The sequence below is a fragment of the Boleophthalmus pectinirostris genome, unplaced genomic scaffold, assembly GCF_026225935.1.
Source record: "Boleophthalmus pectinirostris isolate CB_2022bp ecotype Guang Dong unplaced genomic scaffold, ASM2622593v1 HiC_scaffold_16, whole genome shotgun sequence".
Lineage (NCBI taxonomy): Eukaryota > Metazoa > Chordata > Actinopteri > Gobiiformes > Gobiidae > Boleophthalmus > Boleophthalmus pectinirostris.
In genome coordinates, this window is record NW_026571095.1 from 25,041,081 (window position 1) to 25,054,261 (window position 13,181).

At 39.6% G+C, this 13,181-nt stretch overlaps 1 protein-coding gene across 1 annotated transcript in view; it reads right to left on the bottom strand.

Moving 5' to 3' along the window:
- LOC110164125 (netrin-G1-like) overlaps positions 1–13,181 on the bottom strand; it is a 131,094-nt gene that overhangs the window by 74,393 nt on the left and 43,520 nt on the right. Inside the window, exon 2 of the mRNA XM_020929148.2 lies at positions 4,561–5,204. Within this exon, the coding sequence (XP_020784807.1) occupies positions 4,561–5,204 (644 nt within the window). The remainder of the gene's footprint in view (positions 1–4,560; positions 5,205–13,181) is intronic.

A 13,181-nucleotide genomic window follows, 5' to 3' on the forward strand; every position in this document is an offset into this window, starting at 1 on the left:
TGGTGTATTAAGCTTTTCCCAAATCCTGAAGGAAGAAAGGCAATAACGTCTTTCCCCTTGATAAAATTCGCCAAACATTCTCTTTGTTCCAGCTTTAAATCCTCGATCTCAGGAACCGTTGCCAACACAGAATGTATGGCTCTTCTCTGATTGGCTGGTGCCCGAACTTGCACTTCGGGGGTTCTTGCGAACCGTCTAGTGTATTCCGATTCCTGACCTAGTCGCTGGAGAGAAATGAAATTGAGCGGAGTAACTCGGTGGCACCAGCCTGGCTAATTAAACATATCTCCCTTGCATTTGTTCAATTACAGGTGTTTTATAGCTGAAAAATATTTTAAAATGTATTCTGACCATGTGCAGGCTTGCTTCACCATAGATCTGACCATTAGCTTGTCGCCATTGTGGCCACCAAGATTATTTCCATACTGTGAAATAATCAAGGCAAAGCAGTAACAGCTCTATGGAGACAAGCAGGTGGTGGACCCTTATGTTGTATCTCCTTCGGTTCACCTTGAGTTTCCCCGAGGGTGTGGAGATGTGATGAAATGATCCAAAATGATACTCTGCACTCTGCTTTGAGTACAATGGGTTCTTCACTTGCTGACGTGGAAGGACCCTGAACACAGCAACCTTCTCTTATTTAAAGCTTCTGTGGGGTATGGACAGTGGCACTAATCTTAAACATTTTCTTTTACGGAGCGGAAAACCTAAACATTCCTGATATATTTTGGAGCCTTGGGGGTGCTCAGCTTACTGGAAAAACCTGTTGACAGTACAGAATATTTTTAGAAATACGAAGACTTCAAAATTTGTGTGTGGCATCTCTCCTCAGCATGCAGTTATGCAGATAAAGCTGAAGCTCAGATAATACAGTTCCACAGTGCACTTTTAAATAAATAAGCATTTATGAAATAGTACTTTCTTTTATATTACGATATTATTTATATCTGTGAAATCCTTCAGCCATCCAGGTAGGTTCTATAGTGGTCCATGGCCGCATGCAGCTCAACATCACTCTAAAGTAGGGGTCACCAAACTTTTTTCTCTGGGGGCCACATTATTGCTCCTGATTGTGATGTGTTTGACCCTGACGATGGAGAGTATATTCTTTGAAAACCTCCACACTTTCTTTACATATCAGACAAACTGCATGGTCCTTACACTGAATAACAACATAATCGGTTGTCCACTGTTGTGTGAAAACTCGGTGCACTGTGTCAACTTTTTGTACTTTAACATGAGCCATTTTGCTGTCTTTAACTGCACAGAACTCTGCGCATGTGTCGACTGTCATTGTTTGATCTCAAGCTTGTCAGGTGATGAAAAGTCTGCAGCAAATTTGACGGCAAATGCAAATACGTCATAAAAATCATCAAAATACAAGATGCAGATGTGTTATTATTTGCCAAAAAGTAATTTAACAAAATGACAGCTTTTGAGGATTGCCTCATAGGGCCAGTTTAAGTGGTGAGGGGCAGAGGGGCTGTGAGTCGGCCCGTAAGCCTTAGTTTGCTGACCCCTGCTCTAAAGCTATTCAGGAAAGTTTCTCAACATTAATACTTGTTCAACTGAGTATCCAGTTTTAGTATTAATTAACAAGTGGGATATTCCTGTCAACTGCATAAACTCCTTAAATCTTTTCATAGCATATTTCCATTTTCTCCTGGTGTCATTTTCAACATCAAATCATAGTACTTTATTGTATATTTCTTTCAGTAAATCATAGTACTTAATATTTATAGTACCATGTGGTCTTATATATGTGTATCCTACAGTAGTCCAGGTTATATAGAGGTCCATAGGCGTATACCACAGGTTGGGACTTGAAAGTCATGACTTGGACTCAAGTGAGACTTGAGTCACTATTTTTAGGACTTGAGACTTGACATGATAAAATAGATGAAGACTTGGGACTTGACTTGGACTTGAAGGTCAGTGACTTGGGAATTGACTCAGACTTGAGCCCTGTGACTTGAAAAAACTGATGCTTGGACTAGCTGACAAATTAACTGTTATTAAGCACTCTTACATCTTAATTCTTTCCATTTTCACCATAAATATTTGCACTCTTGTCAAAGCATTTAAAAAGGAAAAACTTGCATTTCTACAAGTGATATTTAAATATTCATATATAAATATGCCATGACTTGAAGTACTATTTAGTTTAAAAAATATATAAATTGCAAATATCTATGAAATATTTGGTTCTTTGGTTTAAAGACTTGAATTGACTTGAAGCTCAAAGCAGACGCCTTGGACATGACTTGGACTCGTGGGCCAGAGACTCGAAGCTCGACTTGGACTTTCCTGTCTTTGACTTGGGACTTGAGGTCAAAGACTTGAGACTTACTTAAAACTTGCAAAACAACAACTTGGTCCCACCTCTGGTGTATACTAGTGTATGTGCTCTTATACTTGTTCTGATGCAGCTCAAGATCTAAAGCTATTCAGGAAAGGTTCTCAATATTATTACTTGTTCAACTGAATATCCAGTTTCAGTATTCATTTGCATGAGGGATATTCATGTGTAAAGCAATAAAGCAATAAAGCTATTAAACCTGTCTGTTTTCATGGCATATTTCCATTTTCTCCTGCTGTCATTTTCAACATTAAATCACAGTACATTCTTTTATATTTTTTTCATTAAATTGTATTACTTTTTTTCATGAAAATGTAACACTTTCTTTTCTTTTCTCATCCAGGTTTTCATTCATTCTAAAGCTATTCACGTTTTTTGTAATAATTAGCATGTGGGATATTCCTGTCTACCGTATAAACCAATTAAACCTGTCTGTTTCCATGGCATGTTTCCATTTTCTTTTGGTGTCATTCCAGGCTAGACTCTGACCTCTCCCTCCCTTCCTCCCCTGGCTCTGGCTCCTCATTCACCACAGCACGACTTTATCAGTGTTTGTGGACCATTGTCAGGCATACACATACAGGGTGGCCATTGTGCGATAAGACTTTCATTTTCACATTTGCCTGTAGCCAGAAGCAGCGGAGGAGACAGGAGCTCTAATCACTCTCTCCCACCCTGCCAGCACCACCTGAGTTACTGATCCACCTCTGGTCAGAAATTGTATGTTTATTTTCTTTTCTTTCTCTCGCAAACTTTTGGTGGAAAATTGAATTCGATGCCCAGGGGCAGGGGAGAAAATTGGGCAGAATAGCTTGCGTTCCCCCATCCAGTCTTTTGCTACTTCTTCCTAATGAAAGGCAAAATAAGATATCTGTAGGAGATGCTATTCGGTGCTGGATACGAGGCGCTCGCAATTTAGAGCTCATCAATTCCTGTTTAGAGTACAGGACTGTGCCATGGCTGTGTAACTGGTGTCTAACAGAGCTGGGAATATTGTGAGGTGGAAAAACACATTGTAGATCAATCTATCACGGAATCTATCATAGAAATATGCACCAATATCAGCTGGTTATGAAGAGATGTAGAGGAGCCATTGAAGCGTTTTCTAACTTTGAAAACACATGTAAATATTGTTGTGACAGCCCAGATAAATGGCACTAGCATTAAACAGGGCAGGGCTAAATTTGGAAGCGCAGCCTGCTAATGCATGCCTCCATGTTTCACTGATGCGTCCCTCATGATTGCCATTTAATCAGTTGCAAATGCTCTTAATTACAAGATTAGTCTCCTACCAATTAGCCAATGTGCTAATGGTTCTAATCTTGGTCTAACGTCGGCTGCATTCTAATTAGAGTGGAACAGTTTGAATTCACCCAGGGCCCTGCGGATGGGCCATTACCAGCCTAGTTATCCTCATATAAACCAATGCAGCGCAGCACAGGGCCCTTGCGGAGACCAGCTGTAGAGGCTTTATGGCCATCATGAGGGCAATTGTCATGCGTCATGAAATGACAATGTTTCCATTTCCTCAAAATCATAGCACGCTCAGATGACTCAGCCAAGGAAATATTGTTGGCTGCAGCGGTGCAAGCTGTTACAGAAGCCCTGTTACACAAACTGAGTTTAGGATGTAAAGGGAGCCCTCTCAACTTTGATTTGATGGCAGAGGTATGTTTGTGTGGAGATAGAGCTTGTCCAATGGCTGACAAAATTGGCTCGGGAGCACATCAAAGACATAAGAATCTAAGTAAGTTGAATGCATGTATGTGTCAAATATAAACTACATCGCATAGTCACCATTTCATTTGCAAACATTATCTGCAGTCTCTATCATAAGTCACTTAAAGTTTTGTTTAAAATTGCTACAAAATCATTTTATTTAAGATATTTGCAGTATTGTGGATTCTAAATGTGAGTACAGTCAAGTTTGTCAATCACATGCACATTTTTTAGCATTGACTATTGTCTTAACAATGCACTATATCACTTTGTTTGGTGGACGTTCCACCACCTGTTTACTTCCATTGTTTGGTTGCAATAACAACTGTAAGACTGTAACAGTAAGACCTGTATGCAGAAAAGCAGGTGGCAGTCTTCCACCAGAAAAACTACACAGTGAGTCATTAAGACGTTAACTATATTTACCGCTTCTTCTCTTACCCCATTATAAACCCATTACGAACAGTAATGTATCTCCTTACCTGCCCTGCACTTTGATGTCGGAGATGGCGTAGAAGTATCTGGACAGGTTGTTCTCATCCACCATGGTGGCTCCGGTGGCGGGCTTGAGCAGCCTCACCCGCAGGTCTGTGATGGTGAAGAAGTCCCTCAGGTTCTTGGTGGTATCCAGCTGCCCATAAAGCGACGCCATATTGTGAAGCCTGGGCCCAGCGAACAACGCAAACCGATCCTTTATCTCAAATCGAACCGTTTTATCATTCTTCCAAACGTAACCTCTGGAATAGTCCTCAGTGCAGATGATGTCCAGCAGGGTGCGCTGTGTTAGATCCTTCACAGTTTTGGGCTCCATCGTGAAGGCGTCCAGGCAGTCGGTGGCGTAGAACTGATAGGGGGTCCAGGTGCGCCCATAATCCAGGGACTTCTCCAACACCATCTGCTCGGGGCGTCCGGACTCAAAGGTCAGGACTATATCGTCGGTGAGTTCTATGGTCTTGTTCCAGGAGAGGGTGATGTTGACCTGCAGGGGTTTGGGGTACTTCTTCCAGGAGGTGGACTGCCAGAAGGTGGTGGGGTTGCGGCCCTCGAAGTCAAACATGAGCTCCGGGGGATGGGCCAGCTCCTCGGTCAAGGCGTCGCATTCGTTATTGCACATGTAGGGGTTCTCCTAAAACAGAGGAGCACACAAGGAGAATGTTCAATGTTCAATTCAATGTTAATAGTTCTTACTTAAACTCCACGCACATCCACAGTACAAATAGAGGACTACCTGGAGGACTAAAAAAAGTTTGAAGGGGAGGAACAGTGACACTTCAAACTCCACCCCCTGTTTGTCATCTGAAACACATGGCTGTTATCAGGGCAGTCTTTTGCGATGTCACCAACTACTTGAAATTGCAAAGCCCACTGAAAGCAACACAAACTAATTTCATTTTTTGACCACAAAGCTGCACATTTACCTAGTTTGTACTTAAGTTGTGAACTTTAGAAAATTATTGTGAACTGTAGATTAAACACCATAAACACAGTGTAGTGAAACAATTATTTTAGTGCTTAGTTCCACTAAAAGTGTTTTGCTGAACCTGCATTCAGTATAAGTACTACAGCAATATGTTATCAAAGTAATTCATAGTGTTAGTGGTTTTGTTTGAGACAGAGACCTGAGAACAATGGTTTATTTTAGGCATTTTTGCATTGTAAGAATATACTTTTGTTGTTCCTGTCTCCCTTATTCACTACAGTGCAAAAAATATCTATGAGCATATTTGATTCAAAATAAATAAATAAATGGATTGTTTTTCTGGTGAGCTGCCAGGCCAACATTAAAAGAGACAACTTTCAGTGACATAACCCTTTCTTCCTTGCAGCACCTACAAAACAATAATTATGTCTCATGTCATTTGGTGCACCGTGCGTAATCTGTCTGTCTCCATGGAGATTTTTTGCCTAACCTGGGATGTTCCATAGTACGATATTACACTTAAATTTTGTATTTCTTTCAAATGCACATGATTTATGACTCAAAAACAACTTTTCCTCTACACAGAATGGCCTATAATCTGGCTGGTAGCTGTTGAAAACTTGAAAACTACCACTGCATGACATCACAAAGTTGAACAGAGGGTAACACTTTATAATAACTACACCTTATTTAGCCTTAATAAAGCATGAACAAAGGCTTAATTAATAATGAACAAAGGCTTAATTTATAATGATTCACGCTTAGTAACTACATAATTACTACCTTAATTAGCACTTGCACTTAATTTACCTGTGCTGTAAATAATTATTTCATACTTAATTACTCATGAACTAACCATTTGAGCATTTATTAATCATTAGTAAGCTATGAGAGAATGATTTACTAATAATACAATGCAATGATAATTCAGGCATCTGTTATCTGTTAGTTAAGTCTTTTTGAGAGCTTTTCTAAAGTGAAGACTAATTATGCTCTATTAAGTAGTTACTAAGCGTGAATCATTATTAATTAAATTTTTGTTCATTATTAATTAAGTCTTTGTTCATGCTTTATTAAGGCTAAGTAAAGTGTAGTTATTATAAAGTGTTACCGAACAGAGCATTTTGAGCTTTGGAGGTGTTGTCAGACTAATAATAAAAGGTTACTCAAACATGTGTGAATGAAGCAAAACAGAACTCCAGGTATGCTTTTGAGGAGGTAACAACATTATAACACGGCCTAAAGCTCACAAGAGTAAATTTTGCGTAACACGGGTCCTTTAGGAAGCCTCTATGCTGACCAGTCCCCCCTGACCTACTTACTCCTTTAAACTTATTCATTTTAAGTGCTTTCTGATCAGGATTCCAACTCACACGCCTCGCTACACTTACCACATTTTGACCAAAGCTTATTTTAGCCTCTTCGTTCACATCTCTGACCCTTGAACTGCAAAAACCACTGACCCTCTCTCATTAAAACCGCCGCTCATCCCTTATTCCCATTTCGGTGCCACTCCAGCCCCGCATCTCCTCCCAAATCGCTGGAGTAATTGCTATTCCTGTGTGGTTGTTGCCGCTCGGAGATGGGTACGGAATGCCGATGAGAATCCTTATGAAACACGCAAAAGGGACATGCATTTTTCATGGCCGTTGGTCTGCTGTGTGCGATCCAATGAGGCTCTGTGTGTAGCGGTTGGAGCTGGGAGAAAAGGACTTCTTGATGTGGTAGTGTTTGTTTGTGGGAGACTGGAAAGAGTAATGCTGGTTTATGTATGCGCGTGCCAGGAATTGTGTTGGGAGAAGTCAAAACACGTGTGGATTTACATTGGAAATATTGCTGGCACGCATGCAACCAAAATATCCTGAAAGCAGTCCTACTATTTTAAAATACAACTAAAGTCCAGCGAGTTGGAAGCAGGATTATATGAGACAAATAGAAATTCTAATTTGTCAGCATACAGGTTGTGGTCATGACTTTTAAATATCCAACATTAAAACAGCAAAAGTGACTCCTGTGAGCTTTAGGCTATGTTAAAATTGTTACCTCCTCAAAAACATACCTGGAGTTGTGTTTTGTTTCATTCACACATGTCCAAAGTTTCAAAGAGGCTAAAACAATAACTCTTTATTTAAGGTCTGGCAAGATGCAAATTATTAAAAAAATTCTAGTGAAGCTGTACGGGGCTTAAAAACACAGTGGAGCACTTTTTGAATTACCACATGACAGAGGTGGGGGCTTGCAACTATACTATACTATACTTGTACTATTTTTAGGACTTGAGACTTGACTTGATAAAATAGACTAAGACTTGGGATTTGACTTGAATTTGAAGGTTATTGACTTGGGACTTGAGCCCTGTGACTTGATGCTTGTCCTAAAAAATATATATGTTCTTAGAAATGACTTTTCTCTTTACAGTTAGTACGTGTGGTGCTGAATTTTACAGGAACAAACTGGAACATGTCACTCCCACTTCTGTGTTTGTTGCTTCGGATGTAACTGAAGTACTGTGAGATGATACCTCAAATGTACTACAGTAATATACAGCACAAAACAGTAAAACAGAGGGAACTACATAGAACTTTCTTTCTATTCTGACTGTAATGATTCACACTAAGATCTCGTCAAGACATTTAAAAAGGAAAAAGTAGCATTTCTACAACTCTTATATAAATATACAATGACTTTTTAAATACAATTTAGTTTAAAATTCATATAAATTACAAAAATCAAAGCTATATTTGGTACTTTGGTTTAAACTTGAAATGAAGCTCAAAGCAGACGACTTGGACTTGACTTGGACTCACGGGCAAGTGACTATAGACTCGAGACTTGGACTAGCCTGTATTTGACTTCGGGCTTGACTTGGACTTGAGGCCAAAGACTTGAGACTTACTTGAGACTTGAGAAAAGAAGTCAGTCTAGATATGCAGGGTTTGTGTGTTAAACATGAAACAAAACAAAACTCCAGGTATGATTCTGACGAGGAAAGAGAAACACAGCAAACAGCGTAATACGGGCCCTTTAAAGATGCATTGTGTAACTTTTCTGGTGGAGCCTTCATCACCTGCTTGTTTCTATGGAGATGTAATTTCTCTGCCTGGAATGTTCGACAGTATGACAATAAACAGCTCTACCTTACATTTATTCAATTACAGTGTTTTTATAGCTCAAAAATACCTCAAAAAAACGATATTCTGACTGCGATTGGGGTTGCCTCTGTCGCCTCTCCACAGATCTGACCTGTAACTTGGTCTGGTTTGGTCCCCGTGAAGATTGAGACGACGTAATAACACTTCCATGGAGAAACGCATTTGACCGACCCTCCATTAGCAAAAGTTACACAATACAGCTTTAAAACTAAACACTGCGTATGTGTTTTTATTTATTCACAGGGGTAACTTCAGATCAAAACTCATTCCAGACATAACACAGCACAGGGAAATGGCGAGAGACAGCGGAAGATTTGTTTGAGCCAATTGACATTCCTCTCACCTCTGCTCCCTGAACAATGAGGTTAAGTGGTGATGAGACTCAGATCCACTGTAAAAGCGCTCGATAATCTGCTATCACTGACACGACACACGAGAAATTATCTAAAGGTGAGGAGACCGCTGCCTTATCAGCTATTTGAGTCTCATCGATATCAATCCAACGGAGCTGCGCATCCAAGTCAGGCTGTGGAGAGAGGAGGGCTGGGAGGAATACTGATAAGAATGGAGTGTTATATTTAAAGAGGGAGTTTTGTACTTCTATGGGGTATTCAGAGTGAAGACGGAACATATTTAGATGGATGTTTTGGCTTTTATGCTTTTGAAAATGCTATATTTGCTGAAAATGAAAAAAGATTAAAGTTCCGATATCATGCAAAATTGACTCTTGTGGGGTTTAAGACATGTTAGAGTATTGTTGCTTTATCAAAAAACATACGTGGAGTTGTGTTTTGTTTCATTCACACATGTTTGAGTAACCCTGCATTATTAGATGATGTGCATCTCCAGAGCTCAAAATGCTCTGTTGCACCTTGTGATGTCATGGTTTTCAGGTTAATATGTTCAGTAGAAATTTGCAATTCCAGGGCTGAAATCATCCTAATGATACTAGTGAACTCTACTCTACTATTCTACTCTATTAGTGAAGGTGTATGGAGTTTAAAAACATTGTGGAGCACTTCCTGTGTTACCACATGAAATCACAAGGTGGAACAGAGTGTTTTCTGTTTGAGAAAAGGACTAAATATGCAGACTTTGTGCGTTAAACATGTGGGAATGAAACAAAACAAGTCCAGGTATGTTTGTGATGAAGAAACATTATAACATAGATCTGAAAACAGCATAATATAGGTCTGTTAATTTAAGGTTATAAAATATAGGTATAAGTTTTGGCTTACTTTTTCCCACTTTGCATCCCCCCTCCCTTTGCTCTTCGTACTCATATCACCTATCACAGCACAATTAGAGTGCATCCCGCTCATACTACTGCACATCATATCAGGTTTGTGAAGTTGTAATGTATCGTTTTGTATTATTTTTGTATCCTGCTTGTGACGGATGATGTCCTAGTTTGTCTTGTTTGGCCTTGTCTCCACCTTCTTCAGATCTGCCCACCTGATCAGTGGGGAGTATAAAAGCCCAGAGCTACCACCATAAAAGCGACCAGTGGGTCCTCCGCTGCAGTGTCATTAGGTCGTTCTTTTTGTGTTATTTTGTAATAAATATTTCTTTTGGACACTTTGCCATGCTTCCAGTTTTTGTTCCATGCCCGGTTTCTTTTTAACATCTTTTTCAAGTTACCGTTCCACCCCGTAGACCTCGTGGCACGTAACACTGCTTTTGAATATTTATGACGTAGGTTTGTGGACTGAGCATTGGCCGGGCTCGTACTGTTATCTGTAAAGAGGGTTTGAACAGGGAGAGATCACTAGATTCCTCAGACAAGCATAGATGATATCTGAAACCTCTCTCGGGCATGTTTTTGACGAGGAAACATGACTAAAAGCTCATAAAAGTAAATTTTTCATATGACCCCTTTAAAAAAACAGCATGAAAGACCAATGTCTTTCCGATGTCTTGAGCACGAGCAGAAAAGTTGTATTTGACCATTTTATCTGCTTCACAGAAAAGATGAGCGCCCAAGAGTTGTGTTTAAGATATTCATCTGTAGTTTTATTTCCTGTGAGGCTGTGATATGCTATCAGCGCTGTACTCTACAAGCTACATGAGATAAAGCGCTAAGAGGTTAGAACAAGTGGAAGCCAGCGTGGGTCACTAGGCCTGCACAGTTAACTCAAAGAAGAGCAAATTAAAAGGCTAATAAGGGTTACTGAGAGAGACAAAGAAATAGGCTAGAAAGAGTCTGTTTAAAAGCTAGATCTTTTATTAAAAGCTCATATGACTGCTTCTTGAGTCCAGTGAGTACACCCACCATTTTGAAATGAAGCCAGCCCGAACTGAGGAGAGATATGGAAGCACTTTCAAGCAAAAAGTCGATATTCACAAGGACGTGATCCACAAAATCCCCTGTATTTTTTTATCTGACAAGCTCTCGTCATGATGTGTTAAGATTTATTTTTATATTCTGGATACATACGGTATTTAGTTCAGTTGGGGTGTTTGTTTATTGATACGAATGTTGGTGGTTCGAATCCCGCTCTCAACATAAACATCATTGGTTGAGCAGTCAGATCCACTGACCCACAGGTTGGAGGTGCAATTCCAGCTCCCACAGATGAATGCTTTCGCAGTGTCCTTGGGCAAGACACTTATTTTACAATTGTGTTCCTTATTGTAAAGCACTTTGAGTCTTGAAGGTGGCAAATGCTACATAAATGGTGACCATTTACCATTTATTACTTTGATTTTTTGCGAGATTCCTGCACAGGTCCATTTTTGGCGACCCGCTCCTGCTCACACCAGTGCAGTACAGACCCGCCCGTTAACCCGTGATTATATCAAAGTTAAATCAGCACCTGCCCAGACCTGTCAACATTCTACCTGCTACCCACCCATGCTCGTGATAAAATAGGGTCAGCCCATTATTCTGACAAACCGCCGAGACAATTTCCAGGACTACATCAGGACTGGACCAGGACTAAACCAGGACTAAACCAAGTCTAAACCAGGACTAAACCAGAACTAACCCAGGACTAAACCAGGAGCGCAGCCACCAAGCCAGTCATATCCGCTGATGGTTTTATGTAATAAATACACAGAAGTCTCTCTCAGCCTGGTCTGCCGTCGTTCCAGGGAAAGACCGGGAAATGGCGCTTGTTTCCAGGGAAAAGGACATGCTGGACAAGCATCAGGTATTTTTCTCCTGTTCGTCATTTATTTGATTCCCCTGATCCGCCCATGTGTAAACACTAGCCGCCTGTGAAATTCCAGAACGTTAAAACATGCCTGTTTCAGCGATTATTTGCGGTACCCTTCTGGTACCACGACCCGGTGCAGGACTCTGTTTTGTGCAATAATTATATAGGTTACCATAAAGGCAGCAGGCTCTATTTGGACAAATACGTAGCTGAAATAATGTGTGAATAAAATAATTACAAAAAAATAAGAATTTGTATCAATTGCCAACAGAAAATTGAAAAAAAAGGCATAATAACACAAAAGGTGATGTGGAACTGCAACAAAATAGACATAGTTATAAAGGAATTGTCACATTACTAAAATTTCAAACCATTCAGCGGATCTGACATGGATCTTGGAATGATGGTGACTCCTACTTGACTCCATAGAGATTTTAATGCCATATTGTGGAAAATTCTAATTAAAGCAATAGCCTCTCTAAGACAAGCACAATATAGAAAACACATACTGTATTTTGCTTTTTAAGAGATGTACTACACTTATATTCCTGTATTACACAAATGTCACTCCTGTAAGCTTTAAGCCGTGTTATAATGTTGTTACCTCACCAAAAACATACCTGAAGTTGTGTTTTGTTTTATTCACATGTTTCAGTAATTCTTTATTATTATTCTGTCTACATCTCCAAAGCTCAAAATGCGCTGTTCCACCAAATTAATGTAGTGAAGGTGTAAGAAGAGTGTTTTCCTTTTGAAAGAAGAACACAGTCTAAATATGGAGAGTTTGTGTGTGAAACATGTGAATGAAACAAAACACAACTCCAGGTATATTTATGATGAGGAAACAACATTATAAAATAGAAAACATTATAACACAGAAACAGAAAGCAGAGTAATATAAATCCTTTAACAGCAGAGGTAAAGAGCCTTGTCCAAAGACACATCATTGCTAGGAGATGCAAGTAGCTGGGATATTTCTTCTTGTCTCAACTTCGCTGTTTGTATTAACAGAGAAAATAAATTGTCAACTTTTACCAATCACACGTCTGACACTTCCCACTTGAGGGCTCTGGTTTTGGCAGGTACTGTGCATCTGAGAGAGTGATTCCTCGTCACTGAAACACATTAATTTTCATCATTTTGCTTGTTTTTATTTTTTACTTTTGGCTTTCATTATGTTTGAGTAGCAACAGACAGAAGTAGGTGGTACTCATTTGCTCAGTCACATTTCTTTGAGTAACATTTTAAAGAAATTGTACTTTTCTAGCTGCATAGTTTTACTCCTACTTGAGTAATATTTTTATTGAAGTAACAGTACTACTTGATTAAATGTTTTTGTCACTCCTACTGTGAGTAAGTCTACGAGTGACAAA